This window comes from Mirounga leonina, unplaced genomic scaffold, assembly GCF_011800145.1.
Source record: "Mirounga leonina isolate KUSES-001 unplaced genomic scaffold, KU_Mleo_1.0 Mir_152, whole genome shotgun sequence".
Taxonomy (NCBI): domain Eukaryota; kingdom Metazoa; phylum Chordata; class Mammalia; order Carnivora; family Phocidae; genus Mirounga; species Mirounga leonina.
Window position 1 is genome coordinate 7553085 of NW_023270380.1, and position 26956 is coordinate 7580040.

Sequence of the window (26956 nt, forward strand, 5' to 3'; positions counted from 1 at the left end):
TTCCTTCCTTCCTTCCTTCCTTCCTTCCTTCCTTCCTTCCTTCCTTCTGATTTTATTTATTTGACAGAGAGAAAGCATAAGCAGGAGAACTGGGAGGCAGAGGCAGAGGGAGAAGGAGAAGCAGGCTCCCCACGGAGCAGGGAGCCCGATGCAGGGCTCGATCCCAGGACCCTGGGATCATGACCTGAGCTGAAGGCAGATGTTTAACAGACTGAACCACCCAGGTGCCCCACCTTGCCTTCTTTCTTAAAGATGATGACTTTTTGCAGTTTTCTTATACACATTGGGGCTGGAACTCACACAAAGCCCCTCTACAGTGATCACAGAGATGGACCTTCTCTCTAGTGCAAATTTGCTCATGTTTTTTATTTATCAATGAAGGCCTTTCCACACTGATTGAGTGCATAGAGTTGCTCTGTCATATGAATTCTTTAGTGTGTATAAAGGTTAGCCTTCTGGCTGATGTCTTCCCCATAATCATTATATTCATATAGTCTTTCCCCTTGTATGGGTTGTCTGGTGTCCTTATAGGTGTGTGCTCTGGCCGAGGGCTTTTCCGTATTCACCGCATTTATAGGATTTCTCTGCACTGGGAAGTCTCTGATGTTATCTAGGGACAGAGTATGTGTTAAAGGCTTTACCACAGACATTCTTAATGTATTTTTACTAGTGTGAATTAAAAAATGTACTTTTTAAAAATTTAATTTAATTTTATTATGCTATGTTAGTCACCATACAGTACATCATTAGTTTTTGATGTAGTGTTCCATGATTCATTGTTTGCGTATAACACCCAGTGCTCCATGCAGTATGTGCCCTCCTTAATACCCGTCACCGGGCTAACCCATCCCTCCACCCCCCTTCCCTCTAAAACCCTCAGTTCGTTTCTCGGAGTCCATAGTCTCTCATGGTTTGTCTCCCGCCTCTGAATTCCCTCCCTTCATTTTTCCCTTCCTTCTCCTAATGTCCTCCATGCTATTCCTTATGTTCCACAAATAAGTGAAACCATGTGATAATTGACCTTTTATGCTTATTTCACTTAGCATAATCGCCAGTCCCATCCATGTTGATGCAAAAGTTGGGTATTCATCCTTTCTGATGGCTGAGTAAAAATGTACTTTTTAGGGCTGAATGATGACTGAAGATTCTTATACCAAGAATATAGTCATAGGGTGTCTCCCTTTCTGAGTTTCCAGGTGGGCATAAAGGTTATATCTGTGGTTGAGGGCTCTTCTGCATTCATTTTATTTATAGGGCTTCTCTCTAGTGTGACAATTTTATTTTTGTCCAGATGTACAACCACGATTTCTGAAATAGCTTTCTGGATTTTTTTTTTCATATAATTTGTTAGCAAATCCTGCTGCTTCAACCTTGATAATATGTTCAAATTGCTGTACCTTTAGTAAGGTTCTCAAACATAGGTGTCCACCTGCACTTTGCATGCTTATCATAGGCACAATTTCCGTTGGCGGGGTTTGGTTAAACGGCATCAGTAGCCCAACATCATGGTTCAGATTTCATTTGCCATGATGTATTAACTGTGAGTAACTGCATAAAGCACAGATTTCACTGCCAACTCTTGAGTTTATGAATTGCTGTCAAATACATACCAGATGGACGTCATGATCAGTGACCAATCACAGCGCTTCTTTCTAAGCCTCTGGTGACTGGTCACTGCACCTCTGTTCTTCACGTCCCACACAGACCACACCTGGTGCATTCATTACCTCCTTGTCTCCCTGTGAGCAAGGCTTGGGGCATTTCCGGAACATGGGTAAGTGGGAATTGGCCATCAAAAACGAAAGGGCAGTAAAGAAAAAGTAGGAATGCTGGAAATGAAATTCTGATGGAACGTAAGTGGAATCGTAGAAGCAGTATCGGAGTGTGGGAGTGCGGACAAGGTTGCCCCTTGAGAAACCGTAGATATGCAGCCAGAGGGACTGAGTGAAGGTGACCTTATTGACATAAATGAGGAACATGGTTGTGACAAAGAGGATGGAGATGTCCCAGAAGAAATGACACTGGTTAAGAAATTCACATTAAACTCTGAAAATGCCGGGAATGATCCAAATGGAGGAGTGTGACTGTTTGCCGAGACACGGAGGAGGTGCTCCTTCCAGAAGGAAAGTTACATCATAAGAAGGATAAAGCGGGCCCTGTTCAGACTGCCCTTGATAAGGATTTTACAAAGAACAAAAACACCTTAATCTGTGTTTTTAATGTTTTAAATTATAGGGGGCTAAATAGTTGACTATTTTTTTTCGTTTCTTGGTACTTTTATAACTGATGGTTTGGACAAAAATTTTTAAAGCTCATGGAACAATCATAAATAATATTCCCAAAGATTGCTTTGCACGGTCATTTTTATGGTTCTACTAATGAGCAAACTGAGGATAGGCTTTTTTTTTTTTTTTTTAAATGAATGAATATAAACTTGGTACAAGACCAAAAATAGGAGCTTTTTTTTTTTCCTTAACTCATTTGTTCTGACAACCACATATTTGCTGTAAGAAAAACATACTAGCGATAACATTTTATTTGGCCATTTGCCAGAAAAGCCAGATGCGATGATGATGTATAGGGAGACAAACTTGTGACCACTTACCACAGTTCTGGAATATAGGGGGCACTCAATAAATGCAGCATGTGTCTACAATTGGCTCACTTCGGTCCACCCACACTGCTACACCTTCATCTGAATCACCTTCCTCTCCCCTGATTGGCTGAAGTCACCCCCTTTAGGTCAATCTGCTTCCTCCTTGTTTCCCTGCAGTGTACTAAATCCACACTTCCCATTCCAGTGGACTTCCCATTCCCTCAGTAGAAGCCAAGAATCTGACACTGGGCTCAAGGCCTTTTATGATCTGGTCCCACCTATTACCTCGCACCCTCCTCCCTCTGACTACTCTGTTCCAGCCACAAGGACATCCTCTGTTTTCTTGAACATGCTGGATGCTCTCCTGCCTTGGGGACTTTCACTGGCCATCCCTCAACCTGCAGTCCCCATTCTCCTTCCCTGCTTCAAGTCTTGCTCGGAAGTCATCCCCTCAATGAGGCCTGACAATTCATTCATAATTTCAACCTTCCCACCACAGGGGCACTCCTGATCCCCCTTATACTGTTCCATTTTTTTCCACAGAACTTTTTGCCTTTAATGTAGTTTACAAGTTTTTCGTGTTTTTGTTTATTCTCCCTCTTCCCCTACGAGAATGCAGGCCTAATGAGTTCAGGGATCTTTGATTTATACAGTGATTTATCTCAAGTGCTTAGGACATATCCTATTACATATTAGATCCCCAGTAAATATTTATTAAATGATAAATGAATGTCTGAAAGAAGCTACGGCTGTTGTTTGATAATTATTTCCCATGTTGTACTATTCCAGCAGACTTGGCAGCATTTGTTCTAGAAATCATGTCTTATTTACTCATCACAGAATTGCCTGGAATGCAGCATTAATCTCTGTTCTAAAGAGTTGTCAGGTCACAGGAAGAGTACAAGAGCCTTTAACAAAAAAAAACTCAATCCAGCGTATATTTATGGAGCATTTACTATATCTAAATTGGATGATGTGATTGCTTTGGGTTTTAACTGAAGTGCTTTTCTCTTTTTCTTTTTAGAGAGCATGTGCGTGTGCATGGGGAGGGGAGGGGCAAATAAAGAGAGAGAAGGAGAGAGAAAGAATCCCAAGCAGGCTTCATGTTCAGTGCGAAGCCCACGGTGGGGCTTGATCCCATGAGATCACGACTGAGCTGAAATCAAGAGTCCAGTGCCTAACCAGCTGAGCCACCCAAGCATCCCAAAACACTTATTTTCAGTGGACACCTGGTTTCTATGGAATTCAATCTGACCTGCTTGACCAGTAGCCATAGGATGCAATACATATAGTGAGCTTTTTTTTTTTTAAAGATTATTTATTTATTTGAGAGAGAGAGAATGAGAGACACAGAGCAGGAGAGGGAGGAGGGTCAGAGGGAGAAGCAGACTCCCTGCTGAGCAGGGAGCCCAATGTGGGACTCGATCCCGGGACTCCAGGATCATGACCTGAGCTGAAGGCAGTCGCTTAACCAACTGAGCCACCCAGTCGCCCCATATAGTGAGCTTTTTGAGTTGGAGCCAATTGTGGAAAAATTATTAAGACCTAACCGTGGGAGAAGACAAGTTACAGAAGGTCTAGATGTGGATAAACATTTCAAAAGACAAGCATTATAAGCATATAAGAAAAGTCCCTGGTGTGATTTGAGGGACTTTTTAATGACCTGAGTTATGAAGAACATTTCTTGACTTTTCAAGAGGACAGTATGTTTGATTTGCTTAGATTGCATATGGAAAGAGTTGTAACCAAAGTGTTATTACGTTTATAGGGAAATGAGGGACTAGACTGCTTTTTTTCCCCCCAGTAATCCCATTGGGTTTTATATTGATGCCACAGTTGCTTACAATCCATTAAAATTTGTCATAAATATAATAGGATCAGCAATTTTCCTCAAATACTGCCCTATTTCCTGGCTGAATATAACCAGAAAATCACTTAATGGGATCATACCGTGCTAGCTTTAATTGGAAAGGTAGGGTCTTACCTTGGCAATTCTTTTTTTTTTTTTTTTAAAGATTTTATTTATTTATTTGACAGAGAGAGACACAGTGAGAGAGAGAGCACAAGCAGGGGGAGTGGGAGAGGGAGAGGGAGAAGCAGGCTTCCCCGCAGAGCAGGGAGCCCGATGTGGGGCTCAATCCCAGGACCCTGGGATCATGACCTGAGCCGAAGGCAGACGCTTAACGACTGAGCCACCCAGGCACCCCTACCTTGGCAATTCTAAAAAGCAACTCAATTTGTCAGCATGGCAACACATATTTATGAGCAATCATAAAGTGGATTAAGATAATCCTTTACTGAGTATGTTATATTTGCCCAGTGCGGTGGTAGGCACTGTAATTTAATAATGTCATTATGCATTCAGTTATTTAAACTGAAGGAATATAGTGGTGTAGGAGCACGAAACAAAGAAACTGATGCAGCCTGGTGGGTCAGGGAAGGCCCACCTCAGGAATGGATGCTTGAGTTAAGATTTGAAAGATGAATATGTCTTAACTAGAGGAGGGAGAAAGGGTTTTTTTTTTTAAAGATTTTATTTATTTATTTATTTGAGAGAGAGAATGACAGAGAGAGAGAGAGCACATGAGAGGGGGGAGGGTCAGAGGGAGAAGCAGACTCCCTGCCGAGTAGGGAGCCCGATACGGGACTCGATCCCGGGACTCCAGGATCATGACCTGAGCCGAAGGCAGTCGCTTAACCAACTGAGCCACCCAGGCGCCTGAAAGGGTTTAATAGTATGTGCAAAGTCCTGTAGGAGCACAGGAATGAATGAACGAAGGAAGGAAGGTTGGTTGGAGGAAATGTCAGGCTGGTACTTTTCTATGCGGTGTGGGGCCTTGTAGACTAGAGTTTTTTGGTCTTTTTCCTTAGAGCAATGGGAAGCCATTAAAAGATTTTAAGCCAGGAAGCATTACAGTCAGGTTGATCGGGTGACCTTGAGGTGAAACACCATTGGAAGAGAGTTTGCCGTGTGGAAAACTATTCATTGGGTTTTGAAGATAATAACCAAGAGATGATGGTAGCTGGTGTGGTGAGAAATTGATGGATTTGAAATTGCTGGATTTGGCATAGAATCCATAGGACCTTGGGGATCGTAAGCCAGATAGCACTCTCGCTGAAGTGCTATTTATCTTCACAAAGTTCATGAAGTTTCTCCTAGAATATTTTTTCTTTACATTTTATTTTATTCTAAATTTGTAAAACAAAACAAAAAGACAAAAAACAAAAACTAGTAACTTTATTTTTTCCAGTTTTATATAAAATGGGCAATGGTGTAAGTTCAGGTATTTCCAGGAAAGTTCTAGTATCTTTTCATGCTAGTCATTCGCCTTTAACTAACAGACTTTGAAATTAAAAAAATGAAATAATAGAATGTAGGCAGAATATACTTTTGTAGCATTTTGGTTATGGGATAGGATTTCTTGTAAGTTGAATCAGAATTTGTAGCCCTGGGTACTAGACCTAAGACATGAGGACTCTACATTACTGAATACTGAAAGGTTAATATTGGAGGAAGAATATACTTCCTCCAATATTAACAAAAACAAAGAATACTGAAAGGTTAATATTGGAGGAAGATTTTAGTTCTTATGGACTAAGGCTGGAAAAGTGATGGCCATTGTGTGCATTTTGGCACTCTGGTACAGCACTGACACATGGAATTAAAATGTGAAGACTGGAAATGAGACATTAGGAGCCTGGACCTCAGGCCAGGTGGCAGAGACTAATTCAGAAGGCTTATGACCCAAGAGACACACTTTAACCTATAGCCTTATTGTTCTGTTACCTTAACAGTGTTAACTCTCTGGATCCCATCAGTATGAAGCTGTGCTTAGTCTCTGTTCTTAGAATAGAAAAGATATTTCATGTATGTGTATGTGTGTATCTAGATCCGTATGCACACATGTATATGTTGGCAAAACCAGATTTACTGCACATGGGTTATAAGAAAAAAGCTACTTACTGAGACTTTTCCAATGCATAGTCAGTAGGCTGTCAAACCAGAGTGGTTCTGGAGAAAAATGATGCTTTGAGATGAATGATAGGTTAATTAAAGGGGACTGGCAGGTATTTATGAATTGGTGTTTGGTCCATCCAATGCTGTGAGTATATTTTAGTTTCTGTTAGAAAGAAACCCTCTGCTTACTGGAATGTAAAATAAAAACTGCTCCCAGGTAAACTGGAAAGAGCCTTATAAGTACGTCAGGCTAGGTTCTATCTTTCAAAGTGGAATCGTGATTGAACATCGTAGTTAGCTTCTCTCCTTGGTGGTGTGGCAGAGCACTTTCGAACTTCATGTTGCTTTGTGGCCAGACACTCCATCACACAGTAATCTAGTGTTAAGGCACTAGATTAAAGGGACACTTGGCACAAGTGAGTTGGTTTTATAAGCTTAGTAGGGTAGTTCAGTATATTATTTATATTGGTTCCCTTCCCTAACATGGTTGGTATGGACCACATATTAATGAGCATCTCCACGTGTGCTCTCATTTCTGGTTCTGTCCAAAATATACACTTGCTTTAATATTCAGCTGTTACTGATTGCCTCCAAGCTCTTGTAAGAGACTGCTCACCTGTCTCCTGGGATCTCTGTCCTTTCTGGGACCCATTGGGCATCCTAGCTCCTAAAATCCACTGGTTGAAAATGTAGAATCAGCCCCACCCAAGCCCAGCAGAACCAGAATCTGCACTTCAGCAGGTGACTGGATGCACATTAAAGATTGAGAAGTACTTTTCTAGATAACAAACGTAGTAAAAGAATCAGTTGAGCCTCTAGAAGCAGCATGGGGCCGAGGACTTTGAGATTCAGATAAATTAGGTTGAATGACCAGTTCTTAGACATATGTATGATCAGCCCTCTCTGTGAGCAACAAGTTACCTTGAGCCTCATTGTCCTCGTGTGTCTATGTGTGGATGATCTTTACATCACAGGATGTGGTGAAGAATAAATCAGTTAATGCCAGGACCGACATACACTATACTTCTTGGCAAATGTGATGTGCCCCCTCTTCTTTTGGGGGCTTACTGAGTATCACGTTATTCTCGCCTGTCCTATACCTTTCTATTTTCTCTTAATTCTCATTCTCAAACTGTCTTTAATGAGTGCATTAAAGTAATTATTTACTAAATGGAATTTAGATGATCTCCAACATCCAGAGGAATCCATTTTACCCAAGGGTGCAGTTTGCATGCTCAAGTTAGTTCCAGAGGGTGAGTGAGACAAGATAGTAAAAAACTGGGGGGATTTGATAAGGCAATGAGCACATCAACACAATTTGGTTCTTTGTTATTAGGCTCCACATGTGGAAAACAAAATATCTTTGATTTTGCAGATTATATAAGCAACAAAAACCCTTCATTATTTTTGTTATAGCCATGCTGAGCATGAATTAATATTCAGATGTACTTGTTATATGAAAATAATGCTATTTTTTTTTTTTTTTAGCGGATGACTTCTTAAATGTAACAATCGAATGTTCGCTGGAAATTAATGAGCACCTGGAGGGAGAGTTGGGAGGTGATTATTAAGAGATTGGACTTTGCCTGTGACTGGTGCTATAAACCAGCTATTCGGTATTGCTGCACCGTATAGGAAAGAAAACAAATGCTTAACATTATAAAGGTTTTAAATGCAGATTGGAGTTGTACTTTTCCATTTGATACAGCATATTCTTTGGGTCAACCCAAAAGGCTTGTTTTCTGCTTTTGAATTTTTATCACATCTCCTCACCCCTACTCTGCCGTTGTTCCATGATGAGTGTCTTCTAGGTTATACTTGATTGTCCCTTTTCTCTCCCATTCTAATTAAAGGGGTCAATGAATATATTTGTTTTTTGACTGCTTTAAGTGTCAAGTGGTTAGACTGTTTAGACAGTGGCTACTTAGAACTTGTTAAAGTGAGATATTTTGTTTAAAAATGACAATGCTATCTCCTGCTTATTGTCTGTTGAGCGCCTTCTGCATATCAGTCTCTATGTGACTCGTTTACCTTGTCCTTTTAGAGATTCAGTGCTTTGGCTAGCATCTTTAACCTGTGGATGGCAGAGCCAGGATGGCAGTCCAGCTCGAGCTGTCGCTGAGTCTCAAGTCCATGCTTCTTGCAGTCCTCATGCTGCCTACACTGAGTCGTCCCATGTATCATCTTTCCCCTGGCATAACTTGCCCTGTAATGCTGCTTAGTTAATTGGAAACCAGTGTGGATTTCACAGGACTGAACTAGCAGATCCTCTCTCTCTCTGCACATTTTTAAGCACCCAAGGGTCCTTTGAAATGTGAACAGTGTGTGGATGAGCTGAGATGACTTTTCAGATTGATTTGAACCCAGGTGTTCTGTTCTTGACCTGGCTTCCTGTGCTGGTTTTGGAGTGCTGTGTGTACCTGCTGTTGGAAATGGTGCTGGTCCTGATGACACTTGATGTCAGACAATTTCTTGGTAATTTTGATGATTAAAACCGTGTGCGAGCGTGCTAACGTGGAGATTCTGTATTTTACCGTTGCTCGTGTGGGTTGCCTCTGGGGATCAGTAATGATAGTGAGGAAGCTGTTGACTGCCTGAGTGACAATCAGCTCTTTCTCCCCCTTCCACCTTACCTTTTTCACAAGGGAAAATTCTCGAGGGATTGATTTTGTCTGGTTTTTCTTTTTTTTGTGGGGGGTGGGGACAGTTGTTACATTTCTCTCCAATTTTTAATAGGCGCTAAAGTAAGTCTTCTAGGTCTGATTTAGACTGTCTAGTCATGTCAAACCTCATTTTCTTTTTCTCTTTTCCTCCCCCTCTGCAGGATGATGAGGTGGTTCTGCAGTGCACCGCAACCATCCACAAAGAACAACAGAAACTGTGTTTGGCCGCAGAAGGGTTTGGCAACCGACTTTGTTTCTTGGAGTCCACTTCGAATTCCAAGGTGGGATAAAGCCTTTTGAGGCCTTTCAAGTGTTCGGGTTTTACTAGTGGTATTGGAGTTATTCATGGACGCTCTGTTATTGTGTGTGGAACAGATGAACTGAAGGGGATTTGAAAAATGTGCTTACCGTTCGTTAAGCAAATTTCTAGTTGAGCCTCTACTTTTTGCAAGTCAGAGAAGATTGTTGACAGAAATGAGACCGAGCTCTCACCTCCCATGGTGTTTATATTTTAGTGGAAAAGTAAACAAGTAAATAAATGGTGTGATTTTGGAACTCAGGGCTATGGAGAAAGCAGAATAATAGGGTATAGAGTGATGGGGCAAGGACTCACCCTTTCACAAAGGATATTTGGGGAAGGCTGTCTGAGGCAGTGACACTTGAGCAATCTGGAATGAAGTGAGAGAGAGAGTGAGCAGTCCTGAGTATTCTGGAACATTGTAGAAAGAGGAACCACGTAATGTAGGGGCCCCTAGTTAGTTCTCCTCAGCTGGGACTGGTCACGGAGAGCTTCGAGGCATGGCCAGGAGTTGAGGTTTTGCTCTAGGATGAAGGGAGGCCATTGGAACCGGTGAGTGGTGCAATTTCATGTAGACATTGCAGAGATCATCTTGGCTCTTACGTGATGGAGGATGTTGAGAGAGCAAGCCTGGAAGCAGGGAGATGGAAATCTGGATGGGAGCTGCTGGTTCTTCGGACTAGAGTGATGGGCCTTGGGGGAGATTGACAGCATGCCTTGGGGACATACACGGTGTGCTGAAAGATCCGACTGTGTGGAAGAAGGGAAAGAGGAAGATGTCTCATGGGTAGGAAGTCAACCAGAAATCAGTCCATGTAGTCATCTTTTCTGTAGCACTTTTTGGTCTATGGAGTCCTTTGACAGACAGTCTCATTCAGCTGCTGCTGTAAGAGTGTGTATAGTTCTTGCTGTCAAATTCATTGTACAGATGGGGACTTGGGAAGCTAATAGAGGTCAGGTACTGTGCCTAAAAGGCTTAATGTGATTCGAAGCCACAGTATCAGCAATGGTTTTTCACACTTACACCTTGGCCTTTTGGCTTCAAATCCCTGATTCTTTCCTTTATACCACAGTACCTCTTTGGTTATTCTGTGAAAAAATACTGAGCAATGTATACATATGATTCATTTATTATAATAATTCAATGCCAGGTAACATGATTAACATTGTAATAGTGGGTGGCAAAACATTATGTGTTTTATAGCCTGGGTTAGATTTATTTTTGATTCGACAAGTATTTATTGAGCATTCTCTTTGTACAAATTACGGTGATAGGTGTTACTTGTGAAAAGTATTCTTAAGAGGAAGATATTAAGCATTTTAACATTTAGCACATTCCCTGTGGTTTCTGATATTCTGTAGTGCCTAGAACCAGGCACCATTTAGCTGGCTGGTTTTTGATTTTCACATTATGTTGAACGCTGTGCTGGCTATTGTTCTCTTGTTCCTTTAATGTAAGAGCTGTTTTCCAATACTAAAAGCAAATGCTCTGATTTGTAGTAGGCATATCATGCGGCAATCAAGGCGTTGATTAGGGCTAGGCATCCGTTTAAACTGGTTCCTTTTTGATGTAATGTATGGGGATTAACATAAGAATAAAAACAAAACAAAACAAAACAAAACAAAACTGGTTCCTTTCTAGGAGGGTCTCTTGATAGTCTCATTGTTAAGTGATGATGATCTAGCAAACTGACCATTTTGACCATTTTTGTTGTCATCCTATTTTATTCTTTTCTAGCATCTTTGAAAATTTGCATGTAGGATGAGATACTGAGAATGTTGATCAAGCATAGAATGAATAGCAATTGAAGTCCAGTAAACCTATTTGAACTTTTTTTTTTTGTAAGTTCTTACAACATAAATACACTCTTACTCAAAAATCCCCTACTATGTCATTGTTTGTTTTTTTTTTTTTTTCCATAGTTCCATTTGCTTTTGTTGTCCCTGTGCTATATTTCTTCCCTGTATTTCTCAGTTGGCTGAAATGCTGCTTGCCCTTCAAAGCCTATTTCAAATAGTCCCTCTTCTGGGTTGCTTTTTTCCGAGATCCCTGACTTCTGTTCTCTGCCCTTCTTAAGTGCTTTGTTTATACTTCTGTTATGTTGGCAGTTGGGCTTAATTCTGTATAATACCTGCACCACTTTCTCACCTGCTCTCGGATACATACACCAGCTTCTGAATTCCCTGAGGACCAGAGCATATCTCATTTATTTTCTTATCTCTTATTGCTTAGTACCAGGCACAGTGCCTTGAACCAGTAAGTCATCCACAAAATTAAGTGGATCATTAAGTTTGAAAGGGGACCACCATTCTTAGCCCAATTATATCTTTTATAGACTTTTAATTTTCTCTAATTACAGAGAGTCAAAACTCTGGATCTCAGTTCATGTTTAAAATATGTAAGCCTGGGGGTACCTGGGTGGCTCAGTCGTTGAGTGTCTGCCTTTGGCTTGGGTCATGATCCTGGGGTCCTGGGATCAAGCCCTGCAGTGGGCCCCCTGCTCAGCAGGGAGCCTGCTTCGCCCTCTCCCACTTCCCCTGCTTGTGTTCCCTCTCTCGTTTTCTCTCTGTCAAATAAATAAATTAAATCTTAAAAAAAAAAATATGTAAGCCTGGGTCCAGATGTGTTTTATGCAGATATATCTGGATTTGAGTTTCATTGGTGGAAAATGGGAGATGGCCCCTCTTCCCCCGCTCCGCCCCGCCAAGTTTGTTGTCTTCTGCATTTATTAAAAAGGTGGAGAGAACAAAGTTATTGGGGGCAGTGAGTAGTCAGTCACTGTAAATTATGTATGTGTTCCTGGAAATGATCCCAGAAATGTCTTAAGCTACAGAATCTTTTAATCAAAGGCAGGACTGACTTTTTCAGAAGACTGTTTCATGTTCCTGGACAGTTCTTCATGCAGATTTCTGCCTGACAGAGGATGGTTCATAACTCCAACATAGGTTTTCCTGTAGAATGTGCAAACATCAAACCTGACGATATGTTTCAGTTAGTCATTTGTAAATTATAATCATGGATACTTTGCATTCTTTATATGAATGACTTTTCATTTTCTGTCTTTTATGATGGGGACGTTGGACTTTTGCTTTTAGGAACCTAGTCCCTTTCAGACAGACTGCCCTTGTTATCATTAAAATTTTGAGGGGAGATGAGAAGTTATCAGAGAAGCGTAGGTTCGCATCTCTGCGAATCCTGACATAAAAGCTGTCAGGGCCTGGAAGATAGCAGAACCCCACATGCACAGACAGTGTAGGATCTAGAGTAAACTAGATGACATGTAATCCCACATAGGGTGTCCAGATGTGTATTGCAGAAAGTGGAGGAAAGGCAGCCTGGTTTCTGTCGTGTCCAAAAATCGGTTACACATACTCCTGGAGGACATGGTGGGCCAGGGTGGAAACAGCAGCTGAAACCAGGAGGGGACAAGGGAGACATGGTAAAGATGAACCAGTGTTTCTGGAGCAGTCTTGGCCTATGACTTTTGAAATGAACCTGTTAAAACCTCCTTCTAGACAGGCCTTGCTTTGAGGGGAAATGATTGAGAATCGAGTATGGATTGAGCAGGAGCAAAGGCTAGAGAAGTATCAGGTAAGGGGGAGGGAGGGAAACAGAGCCGAGAAATCTCATAAAAGAATGGTTGTGTTTTGAATACTGGGTGAAAGCAGAATATGATACTCTAGGGCCATATAGCTACAGAAGCTATACTGACCCACCCTCCTTTTCTATGAGAAAGTTCCTTCCAGTTTTATCTGTTTATCTGCTGTGTCTTTATTGCCTGTAGACATAATTCTGCTCCTGGTTGGTGTTTCCCTTTTTACTTTCCATAAATATATACCTATGTATACTGCACATACCGTACTATATACATATAATTATACCATATGTTATATACATATAATTATACAAAATATAAACCATTATATATACATACATGTATAATTTATACATACTATATATAATGATACTATACATGTATACATATAATTATACTATATATAAAACCATTATGTATACCTTATAATTATATGTAATTATGTGTAACTTATGTATAATAATGAGTGGAGTAATCTAATTTATATTTATTTACATAATTATTTACAGTTATCTTTTACATGTAATATATATATGTATATGTAATTTTATATGTCAAAGAGACAGAACAAGGAGCATAATCGTATTTATAGGCAATACAAGTCCACCAGACTTAAAACTGTTACATGATGTTCCAAAATGAACTAAAAGAAATTCAGAGAAGAGAGCTGCTCTGAGGGAACAGCATAGATTATAAACTCAAAAAAGGTGAGTAGAGAAGAAAAAGATTTGAAAAGAGCTGAAAGCTAACAGGATGGAATTAAAAATCACGGAGAAACTGACTTTAGAAATGGAGACTGAACTAGAAAGGACATGAGAGTGTATAAACCCATGGGTAGGGCACCTGGGTGGCTCAGATGGTTAAGTGTCTGCCTTCGGCTCAGGTCATGATCCCAGGGTCCTGGGATCGAGTCCCGCATCGGGCTCCCTGTTCAGCGGGGAGCCTGCTTCTCCCTCTGCGTCTCTTATGAATAAATAAATAAAATCTTAAAAAAAAATAATAAACCCATGGGTAATGCCTTAAGAATAATAGAAGATGGAAAAGTGAAAACTTGTAAAATATATATATCTATTATATATAAGCATATATTATATATATATATCCAATATATATATATATATACAAAGGAAATGAAGAGATAAAAGCATGTGGGGAAACTTCCAGGTTCCTGTCCAGCATGTCAGACGCTTGGAGGTTACCACTCTGTCCTAACAAGTAAAAGGTTGGCAAAGTGAAAAATCAACAACGCTTCTTAGATCCATGAGGTCACAGGGCAAACTTGCACTCCCCCCTCCGCCAAATTGAAGAGACTGACAGGCAGGTGCAGAGAATCACAGCCCACGTGAGCAGCAACCGCTGCAGGAGCCAGTGCTGGGTGGGGAAACCTAAATTGGAACTGATGAGTTGCTAGAGGCTCAGTGTGGACAACTCTAAGAGTTAGAAAATCCAGGGGGATCCAGCTGTGCAGGGGGACCCACGCTTTTGGGATTCTTACCTCCTGGGGTTCTACCAGGTTCTCACAGCAAATGTTGGAGAAAAATTTCCTTGTGCTTCTGCCAGGGAGAGGGGAAAAAGAATCAGTTTGAAATAATCCAGAGTATTATGTTCTTAACAAGGTCTGCCCTCCAGAGAGACTGTTTTGCCAGAACGCAACCTGCTGGGATTGTATCAGTGAGTAACCCAACTGGGGGAAAGGAGATACCCAAGTCCAGCCCACTCTTGCCATCCTGTCCCACCTAAGGTGGGTGGAAACTGAGAAACCCGTGAAGTTCACAATCCAGAGGCACAGGCTTACTGAGAGAACGAGACTTAATAGAACCATAAAACACTTCCTCCTCCCATACCTTACCATCGCATTACTAAAGGCTTGTTTACTGCAATTCCCTTTATCCAAAACATCCTGTGTGTCTATCAAGAAAAAAATCACATACTAAAAGGCAACAAACACTGTTGGAAGAGACAGAGCAGGGATCAGAACTAGACTCAGATATGGCAGCAGTGTGGGAATTATCAGACCAGGAATTTAAAACAACTATGATTAATATGCTAAAGGCTCCAGTTCATAAAATAGACAGCCTGCAAAAACAGATGGGCAATGTAAGCAGAGATGGAATTCAAAGAAAGAAAATGCTGGAGAACAAAAACACTGACAGAAATTAAGAATGCCTTTGGTGGCTTATTATTAGACTGGACTCGGCTGAGCAAAGAATCTGAGTTTGAGGATATCACCATAGAAACCTCCAAAACTGAAAAGTAAAGGAAAATAAAAAAGGATTGGATTAAAAAAAAAAAAGACAGAATATTCAAGAACTGTAGGACAACTACAAAAGAGCTCTAGAAACATGAAGAAAGGAATAAGAAGAAATATTTGAAACAATAATGACTGAGAATTTCTGCAAGTTCGTGTCCTACATCTAACCACAGATCCAGGAAGTTAAGATAACACCAAGAAGGATGAATGCAAAAACCCCACTACATATAGGCATATCATTTTCAAGGTACAGAAAATTAAAGGTAAAGAAAAAATCCTGAAAGAAGCTAGAGGAAAAAACAACTTACCTATAAAAGAGAAAAATAAGAATCACATCCAGTTTTTTAGAAACTATGGAAGCAAGAAGAGAATGAAATATTTAAAATGTTGGGAGGGAAAAGCTATCAACCTAGAATTCTGTATCCTGCAAAATTGCCCTTTAAGAGTGAAGGAGAGAGGACTTTCTCAGAAATTGAAGAAATTTGTTGCCGGTAGACTTGACTTAGAAGAAATGTTGAAAAAACTCTTCAGCAAGAAGGAAGCTCAGAAACTTGAGTGTACGTAAAGGAAGGAAGGAAGCATTGGCGAAGGTAACATTAAAATTTTTTATTTTTCTTATTCTTTATTGATATAACAGATAAAAGTTTGCTCAGAGTAATAACAGCAACGCTGTATTTGCCTGTGTATGCTTACGTACAAGTGAAATGAATAATAGCAATGCTACAAAGGATGAGAGGGATGAATTAGGGTTATTTTGTTATAAGGTATGTCCACTATCCATGGAATATGAGTATAATGTTACTTGAAAGCGGATTTGGATTAGTTGTGAATGCATATTGCAGACTCTAAGAAAACCACTTTTTAAAAGTAAACCAAAAAAAGTAAAACTTATATGTAAAGGAGAGAAAATAAAATCATGTGAAATGTTCAGTTAAAGCCAGTAAAGGCAGAAAAAGAGGGGAAGACAAAAGTGGAAACAAAGAATAACGGCAACAAATAGAAAACATAAACTAATATGGTAGATCTTAATCCACTTACCTCAATAATTACTTTGAACATTAGTGGTTTAAATGCATCAATTAAAAGACAGAGCTTGTCAGACTGGATCAAAAATGACACCCACCTGTTTCTTGCCTACAGGAAACTTACCTCAAATATAAAGACACATAGGTTAAAAGCAAATGGTTGGAGAAAGATATATCATGCTAACAATAATAAAGAAGTAGGAATAGCAGGCTTCAAGGTAAGGAAAGTTATCAGGGATTAAGAACGGCATTACACGATTATAAAGGAATCTGTTCTCGTAACAATCCTTAACATGTATGTGTCTAACAACAGAGCATCAAAGCATGTGAGGCAAAAACTGAAAGGACTACAAGGAAAAATAAATGAATCCATTGTCTCAGGTGGACACTTCAACACCCCTTTATCAGAAATGGGGAGACCTAAAAGGCAGAAAATTAGTAAGGGCATAGTTGAACTATACAACACTATCAATCAACTGGACATAATGGGCATGCATGGTTTACTTCACCCAGCAATAGCAGAATACACATTTTTCTCAAGCTCATATGGACACATTCACCAAGATAGACCATATTCTGGGCCATAACATACAACTTAACAAATTTAAAAGAACAGAAATCCTACAATATCTGATCTCAGACAACACCTGAATTAAAATAGAAAGGTAAAAAATGTCAAAATACTTGGAGATTAACATGCTTTTAAATAACACATGGTTAATAAACCTATGATAAATTAAAGAATATATTTTCAACTAAATGAAAATGAAATCACAACCTATCAAAATTTGTGAGCTGCCGTAAAAGCAGTGTTTAGGGGGGAAATGTAAAGTACTGAGTGCATCTATTGAAAAAGAGGAAGATCTAAAATCAATAATCTAAACTCCCATCTTAGGAAACTAGAAAGAGAAGAACAAATTAAATCCAAAGAAAGCAGAAGAAAAGAAAGAGAATTAGAGCAGAAATACATGAAATTGAAAACAGAAAATCAAAGAAAATCAATAAAAAAAGCCGTTTAATTGAGAAGATCAATGAAATCAATAAGCTTCTAGCCAGGCTAATTAAGAAAAAAAAAGAGAATACAAATTACTAATATCAGAAACAAGAGACATCACTATAGATCCCATGAACATTAAGTAGATAATAAAGCAATATTATAAATCTTTGCCCACAGATTTCATAAACTAGGTGAAATGGACCAATTCCTTGAAAGACACAATCTGCCAAAATGCACAGAAGAAGTTACAGACAATCTGAATAGGCTTATAGCATTAAATTGAATCAACAGTTAATAACTTTCCATACTAAAAGCAACAGGCCCAGATGGATTCACTTGTGAATTCTATCAGACATTTGAAGAAGAAACTGTATGGGTTAACGATAATCTCTTTCAGAGGATAGAAGCAAAAGAAATACTTCTTAACTCATTCTCTGAGGCCAAGATTACTCTAAGATCAAAACCTGACAAATACAAGAAAAAAACACCAAAACTATAGACCAATACTTCTCATAAACATAAGTGTAAATAAAATTATTAACAAATTGAATCAAACAGTGTATAAAAAGAATTATATGCCATGACCACATAGGATTTATTATCCCAGGTAAGCAAGGCTGGTTCAAATTCAAAAATCAACCCCTATAAAGGAAAAAAGGAAAAATCACAGGATCATATTATTAGGTACAGAAATAGCATTTGACAAAATCCAACATCCATTTATGATAAAAACCCTCAGTAAACTAGGCGTAGAGGGGAACTTTCTCAACTTCATGAAGACTAGAAAATCTATAGCTAACATCTTAGTAATGAGAAGCTTGAAGTTTTCTCACTAAGATCAGAAACAGAGGCTATGGTTTCTGAGAAACAAACCGAGGGTTCTAGAGAGGAGGGGGGTAGGGGATGGGTTAGCCTGGTGATGGGTATTAAGGAGAGCACATATTGCATGGAGCACTGGGTGTTATACGCAAACAATGAATCATGGAACACTACATCAAAAACTAATGATGTAATGTATGGGGATTAACATTAACATAAAAAAAAAAAAGAAACAAGCCACTCTCACCACTGATTTTCAACATTATGCTGGAAGTATTAGCTAATGCAATAAGATAAAGAGAAGGGGCACCTGAGTGGCTCAGTCAGTTAAGGTCTGCCTTTGGCTCAGGTCATGATCCCAGGGTCCTGGGATCGAGTCCCACATCGGGCTCCCTGCTCAGTGGTGTGTCTGCTTCTCCCTCTGCACCAACCCTGTGCTTGTGCACTCTCTTTCTCTCTTTTTTTATTTTTAAAGATTTTATTTATTTATTTGACAGAGAGAGAGAGATAGCGAGAGCAGGAACACAAGCAGGGGGAGTGGGAGAGGGAGAAGCAGGCTTCTCACCGAGCAGGGAGCCTGATGCGGGGCTCGATCCCAGGACCCTGGGATCATGACCTGAGCCGAAGGCAGACGCTTAACGACTGAGCCACCCAGGCGCCCTGCACTCTCTTTCTCAAATAAAATCTTAAAAAATAAGAGAAGTAAAAGGCATACAGGTGGGGAAGGAAGAAATATAACTGTTTGCAGATGGTCTGCTTATCTATGTAGAAAATCTGAAAGAATCAACTAAATAAGCAGTTATAGCAATGTTGCAGGATACAAATTTAATATACAAAAGTCAGCTGCTTTCCTGAATACCAGCAATGAACAACTAGAATTTGAAACTTAAAACACAATACCTTGGGGCGCCTGGGTGGCTTAGTCTGTTAAGTGTCTGCCTTAGGCTCAGGTCATGATCCCACCATCTTGGGATCAAGCCCTGCATCAGGCTCCTTGCTTAGCGGGGAGCCTGCTTCTCCCTCTGCCCCTTTCTCTGCTCATGCTCTCTTGCTCGGTCTCTCTCTCAAATAAATAAAATCTTAAAATAAAATAAAAAACACAATACCATTTATCTTAGAATGCAAAAAAAAAAAAAAAACACCTTAGTTATAAACCTAAGAAAATATTACAAGATCTGTAAGATAAAAACTATAAAACTCAGGTGAGAGATAGCAAAGAAGAGCTAAATAAATGCAGAGATATTCTATGTTCGTGAATAGGAAGACTCAGTATTATCAAAATGTTAGTTCTGTCAGACTTGATCTGTAGATTTAATGCAATGCCTATCAAAATCCCAGCAAGTTATTTTGCAGATATTGACAAACTGTTTTTGAAGTTTATTTGGAGCATCCAAAGACCCAGAATAGACAGCATAATATTGAAGGAGAAAATGAAGTTGTCTTAAAAACTAGAGGATTAAAGATTGACAGTGTGGTCTTGGTGAAAGAATATACCAGTAGATCAGTGGAACAGAATAGAGTCCAGAAATAGACTGACAAATACAGTCACTGATTTTTGTCAAAAGAACAAAAGGAATACAATGGAACAAAGGCAGTCTTTCTAACAAGTGGTACTGGAATAACTGGACACCTTAGTGCAAAAAAAAAAAAAAAAAACTAGACAGACGTGATACCCTTCACAAAAATTAACTCGAAATGGATCATAGACTTTAAAATACAAAACTATAAAATCCTAGAAAATAACATAATAGAAAACCTAGGTAATGTTGGATATGGTGATGACTTTTTAGATAAAACAGCAAATGTACAACCCATGAAAGAATAAGTTAGTAAGCTGGACTTCATTAAAATTAGAAACCTGTGTTCTGGGGAAGACAATGTCAAAAGAATGAGAAGATTAGCCTTAGACTGGGAGAAAAAACTTGCAAAAGATACTTCTAATAAAAGACTGTTAACCAAAATATCAAAAGAACTCTTAAAACTCGAAAGTAAGAAATAAACTGATTAACAAATGGGCCAAAGACCTTAACAAGCACCTCACCAAAGAAGATATCTATATGACAAATCAGCACATGAAAAAATGCAGCACATGATATATCATTAGGGCAGTGCAAATGAAAATGAGATACCACTAGACCTATTAGAATGACCAGATTCCAGAACACTGACAACACCAAATGCTGGTGAGCATGTGGAGCAATGGGAATGGTTCAGCCACTTTGGAAGACAGTTTGGTGGTTTCTTACAAAACTAAGTATACTCTTAACCACAATCCAGTGATTGTGCTCCTTGGTACTTACCCAAAGGAGTTGTAAAACTTACATACACACAAAAACTTGCACATAGTTGTTTATAGAAGCTTTATTCGTAATTGCCAAAACTTGGAAGCAATCCAGATATCCTTCAGTAGTGAATGGATAAATAAACTGTGCTATATACAGATGATGGAATATTATTCATCATTAAAAAGAAATGAACTATCAAGCCACAAAAGGACATGAAGAAAATTTAAATACCTACTAATGAGTGAAAGAGGCCAATCTGAAAAGGCTATGAACTGTATGATTCTTGCTATATGACATTCTGGAACAGAAAAAACTCTAGAGACCGTGAAAAGATCAGTGGTTGCCAAGGGTTAGGGAGGACAGAAAGGGTGAAAAGGTGGAACATGGAGGATTTTTAGAACAGCAAATTTATTCTGTATGATAATATAATGATGGATACAGGTCATATATTTGTCAAAATTCGTAAGATGTACAGCACCAAGAGTAAACCCTAATGTAAACTATGGACTTTGGGCAATTAAATGTATCGGTGTCATAACTAATGTACCACTGTGGTGGGGGATGTTAATAATGGGGAAGACTGTGCAGATGTGCAGGCAGAGAGTGTATGGGAAAATACCTGTACCTTCCATGCAGTTTTGCTGTGAACCTAAATCTGTAAGAAATAGTCTGTTTATGGGGGCTCCTGGGTGGCTCAGTTGGTTGAGCGTCTGACTCTTGATCTCAGCTCAGGTCTTCATCTCGGGGTTGTGAGTTCAAGCCTCGTGTTGGGCTCCATACTGGGTGTGGAGCCTACTTAAAGAAAAAAAAGAAGAAAAAAAGTCTATAAAAAAGAACAACAGAACATGTTAGAAGAACATCTAATGTACTTATAATAAAAGACCCTGGGAAGAATACGAAAGCTCAGGAACACTTGCTTGAAACTATACATTGAAAATGCATAGTGCATACCTCGGAAAACCAACTTCTTAGCTGGCCAGGACAGATTATTTTAGTAAACTATATTCATTAAAGGTAAAGAAAAAAAAATCTGTTGAATCCAGGCAAAAAGGCAAGTCACTTTTAAAAGAGGTCACGTTGTCATCAGATTTTATAACACCAGTGCTTTATGCCAAGTGAAAATGGAGTAATATATCAAGAAACTCAAGGAAATCTGAGTCAAGGGTTCCAGCCAAACTGACTTTTCATGGAAAAGCCAGAAACAAACTATTATGAATGTGAAAAAATTTGGGGATATTGTTTCCGTGAGCCCTTCTTTAGGAATTTACTGGAGAATGAGCTCCAGTAGAGACTCTGGCAGGAGGACTGGTTGGAAGCAAGCAGTGAGCATTTATTCAAGTTGTTGAGGCTCATGATTTTGAAGGAGAGAGCATCACGAGAAGTGGATCTATGCTCAACACTGTGAAGTTGGTAAACTACCAAAAATGGGAGAAGAGTGGGGGGAGTTTGCAAACATTATATTAAACTTTCATATAAGTAACTGTAAGTGGACTTGACTGACCTATTAAAATAAGAACTTAAAATTTTAGGATTGATTAGCAAAGGCAAGTGTGACATTATATATACTGAAACAGATACAGAAAGTACAAATAAAAGGATGGACAACGATATACTAAGAAGCACAAATAAAAATAGAGTTTCTCAAACCCATTATTGGATAAGGCATAATTCAGACCAAAAGCCTTGAAAAGAAACAAGGATATCTAATAATTTTAAGGGGTATACTTCTCAGTGAAGATTACGTAGGTATATGCACCCAGTAACAGAAACCACTTCCACAAACCAGAAACTATAGATGCCAAGAGAATAGAGTACAAATTAATAATAGAGGAGATATAACACACTTCAGGTAGAAAAAATAAGTAAAATGCTTAGTATAAAAGCTCACTGAGGTCGACCTTATAAAGACATGTCAAGACTTGAACCTCAGAGTATACGTTTTTAAAAGGTTCACATAAAACATTAAAGAATATTGACCATATCTTAGGTCACACACACATACACAAAAACAGTAAATTCCAAAGAACAGCAATAATACAAACATCAGTCTAAAGAAATAAAACTAGAAATTGATTTTCAAAAAAAAAAAAGCCAAAACCCAACTAAAGTCCCTTCTACGTAAGAATTAACAAGTCACAGTATTAAGTGTTGAGTGAACGGAGAAGTATCAAATAAAACTGAAGAATTTCTTGAACACAGAATGAATACGTGATGTTGTAGAATATGTGGGACACAGCTAAGGAAGCTATGAGAAGAGAGGTTTTAGCATCAAATGTATATATCAATAAAAACAAAAAAAATAGGGGCGCCTGGGTGACTCAGTTGGTTAAGCGACTGCCTTAGGCTCAGGTCATGATCCTGGAGTCCCAGGATCGAGCCCCGCATGGGGCTCCCTGCTCAGCGGGGAGTCTGCTTCTCCCTCTGACCCTCCTCCCTCTTGTGCTCTCTCTCTTTCTCTCTTATTCTTTCTCTCAAATAAATAAATAAAAAAATCTTAAAAAAAAAATAAATGAATCAACCACATTAAAAACTAGAAAAAAAAACCAAAGTAAACAAAAGAAAGCAACAGGATGGAATTAACAAAATAAAAAGGAAATGGATGCGTTAAAGATTGGTTCTTTGAAAAAAAAATCAATAGGCAAACCACTAATTCAATCAAAAAGAAAGCACAAATATTCAAATATTAAAAGTTTCATAAAGGTAGGAGGGGATAATGATAGAAACAGAGGAAATTAAATCATAAGAGACCATTTGCTCAATTATATGCAAGTGGATTTGAGGATCTTCATGAAATGAATCACTTTTTAGAAAAAATTAAATTTACCACAGAAAGTCTAAACAGGATAATTATCAGATAAATAAAGCAGTAAAAGAATTTTCTGACAGGAAATACACTAGAGTCAGATTATCCCTTAGGTATATTATTCAGATTCTAAAGCCTAAGAAAGAAACCTCCACATTTATTTCATCAAGTAAGTTATAAAATGGATTCTAAAAATCTTTAAAAAATTACTTTGGAAAATTATTGATCAGTTTCACTTAATGAATATTGATACAGAAATCTGAAATAAAGTATTTTTTTAAAGAAACCAATGTTGCATTAAAACAAACATCATGACCAAGTAGTTTGTTCCAGGAATCCAAGAGTGGCTCAATATAAAAAAATACATATATAATTAGTAATTTCTTCATATTAGTAGTGCTAAGGAGAAAAACCTTTTGGACATCTCTGAAGATAGGGAAAAGTCACTTGACAAAATTCAGAGTGTATGTTTCAGAAGCTAATAAAAATAGGAGTTGGTGGATAGCTTCACTAATGTTATTTTACAAACACAGACTTGAAAAGTCAATACTTTATTTACAGGGGATCACTCATCAGAATTAGGCGTAAGTAAAGGATATTCATTATCTCTCTGTTGTCCATGTGTGTGTTGGAGGCTTGAGCCAATGTAATTAGACTTAGAGATTTAAGCTTGGATATGATGAGACAGTTGCAGATGACTTGATCTAGCTAAAAGTCCGAAGAAAATCAGTGGAAAAACTACTGCAAAATGGATTTGTGAGAGAAATCCATAAAATAGGTGGTTATAAAAATGAAGGTATCAATAGCCTTCGTGTATATTGTCCAGTTAGAAAGGATATTGAAACATACGCATGTATGGAATGATACTTGGCGTACCCACACACATAAGTGTATATTAACTTAGAAAGAGAATCAGTAATAGTCTTAGGTCAATCTTTTGTCAATAGTCATGAAGTCTCCCAAAAGAGAAAATTTATTAAAAAAAAATTCTTAATGATCTTATTGTGACAAGCATAGTTTTCTGGTGTTACTCTTTGTAGACTCAGGGCAGAGATGAATAAGAATTTTTAAGATCTGTCTCAGCCTAATATTTCAGTGCTACTGTATTTCTAAGACTGGTCCATATCCACTGCATGTATTAAAACAACACTGTTGATTTTTTTATCAGGCTTCCAAAAAGGAAGTTGAGCCTTGTCAGTAGAACAATCTCAAAAACTCTTTCCATTTCTTCTAATTTCTCTGGCATCACTTTAATTAAAAGTGTGTTTTTCCTTAATGGAACATGATAGAGCAATATTTTATCTTCAGTGACTTCTCATTTCAGGATATTATTCACCACTATAAATAATGCATTAGGATATTAATGATGCATAATAGTTGTGATATTCCAGATGAACTGTTCTTCTTATTCAAGTGAAAATTTTTGAATAATAAAAATGTCAGTATAAAATAAATGCTGGATGAAGTAAGGAAGATCCACTTTAAAAATAAAGTTTATGAGACATTTTAAGCAACAGATGGTAGTTTCTCAATGTGTTTCCTCTGAAGATTAATATAATTATAGGAAAATAAATATTAACATTATTATTGTTTTGTTCTATTTACTTTATTATGATTTTCACAGAATTTTGCTTTGGGCAAAAGGGAGGAAAAAGGCCAATGTGGTTGCGAAAGAACATAAATGATCAGTAGCCATGTTTGTTTCTCAAAATCCTTGTGTTTTAGTTATATATTTATTTCTTTGCCAGTACTTTAAGAGGAAAACAAAGGCAATGGTAAGTGTGGCAGAAAGGAAACATCCTGATTTTGAATATCCAGTTGACGGAGACTCAACGATTGAGTACTTACACAAAGTTCTGCTGGAATGGAAGCATCGTGAGGAAATGCCTAACAATTTTTAGCCAGTTACTTATGGCCAGAATAGAACTATTCGTTAACTTGTAATTTGTAAGCTGTGTGGAAATGGTTGTTCTTAGTGTCTTACGTATACGTTGATGCTGCTACCTGGTTAGGAAGGGGTGGTGATACAAAAGGACAAAGATGACATAATTGAAATCCCCCAAGTAGGAAGCATTCTATGGGATACTTGAATAGTACCACAAAGATAGATTGTCTTGGGAGCTATGGATTCATTCTTGGAATCTTTTAAAGACGTTAAAGAATTCTCATTATAGTCAATACTGAGCTTCTGATTCCCACTATGTTTCTTGAAATAAAAACTTGAGAAAACCCTGAAATCTAAGACTGGAAAACAGTCTAAAATCTGGGAGAGAAATCTACTAGTTATAAGGCAGATGGTACCAGTTGGAGAAAAACCTACCTGGAGTTCACTTCGACACACATAGGTTCACCTCAAACACTCTAGAAAGGTTGGCAGACACTTGGATCCACCTAACCAACCTACCTGCCTTTGCTCAAGGGACTGTGCTAACAAGGAAAGTGAACAGCAGTGTGTTGGTCCCTCCAGTGACTCCCGTCACCTCAATTCACACTCCTGCCAAATGGCATGGGCGTTGGTGGGCATGAAACTGATGACCTGTTGCATTCTGGAAGCTTTGGTCCTCACAAATAAAAGTACCTAAGGCATCTGCAGAGAGAGGAGCAGCATTTTCCTGGAGGCACATGCTAGGACTTAGGACTTTCGATGATGGCATACTGATTATAGCAGTAGAGAACAGAACTAAGAGAAGGGAAGGAGAAGCTGACAACTTAGATGATCAGGGCTGAATTAAATGGAAGCCTGTAAAAACCTGAAAACTGAAGGACGGTCTTATACACTGTTTTACTTTCTGGATCTGAAAGTATGGTTTAGCCATCACTGGAGTGAGCACAACTGTAGCAAATGATGATCTCACATAGGGGTTGACACACTTTTTCTGTAAAAAGGCAAATAATAAATTAGACTCTGTGGGTCATATGATTTTGTCGCAGCTGCTCACCTCTGACATTGTAGCATGAGAACAGCCATAGACAGTATGTAAACAAATGAGCACCCTTGTGTTCCATAAAAACTATATTTATGGGCATTTAAGTTTGAATTTCTGTTTTCTGTGTCATAAAATGTTATTTGTGGGATTTTTTTTTTTCAACTATTAAAAAAATATCAAAGCCACTTTTGGCCCCTTGCTGTACAGAAAGAAAAAGTGGGCCCGATGTGGTCCAGGGCTGTGGTGTGTCTGTAGCTGATAGGACATATATTCTGTCAGGTGTATTCTTACGGGAGAAGCTAGAACAAATACAATAGGGGCAACAATTAAAGATATGATGTAAGAAGAATGTTCTGTCTGCAGGTTAAATGTCCTCACACTATCCTAAAGTTTGGAAAGAGTGCTTCTGGCTAGAACTGTTAAAAGAGGTTTTATGAAGGTTAGAGGCATGGCATGTGAGCTGGACTTCTTGACCAATGGTAATTAAGAGTTAATGATTGGGACGCCTGGGTGGCTCAGTCATTAAGCGTCTGCCTTCGGCTCAGGTCATGGTCCCAGGGTCCTGGGATTGAGCCCCACATCAGGCTCCCTGCTCAGCGAGGAGCCTGCTTCTCCCTCTGCTGCAGCACTTTCTTGCTCTCTGACAAATAAATGAGATCTTTAAAAAAAAAAAAAAAAGTTAATGAATGTTTGACATATGAATGAGAGAACAAAGGAGTGAAATAGGAATAGAGATAA

General features: G+C 38.7%; 1 protein-coding gene across 1 annotated transcript in view; it reads left to right on the plus strand.

Moving 5' to 3' along the window:
• Positions 1-26956, plus strand: part of RYR2 (ryanodine receptor 2) — a 725313-nt gene that overhangs the window by 180995 nt on the left and 517362 nt on the right. Inside the window, exon 2 of the mRNA XM_035008528.1 lies at positions 9379-9498. Within this exon, the coding sequence (XP_034864419.1) occupies positions 9379-9498 (120 nt within the window). The remainder of the gene's footprint in view (positions 1-9378; positions 9499-26956) is intronic.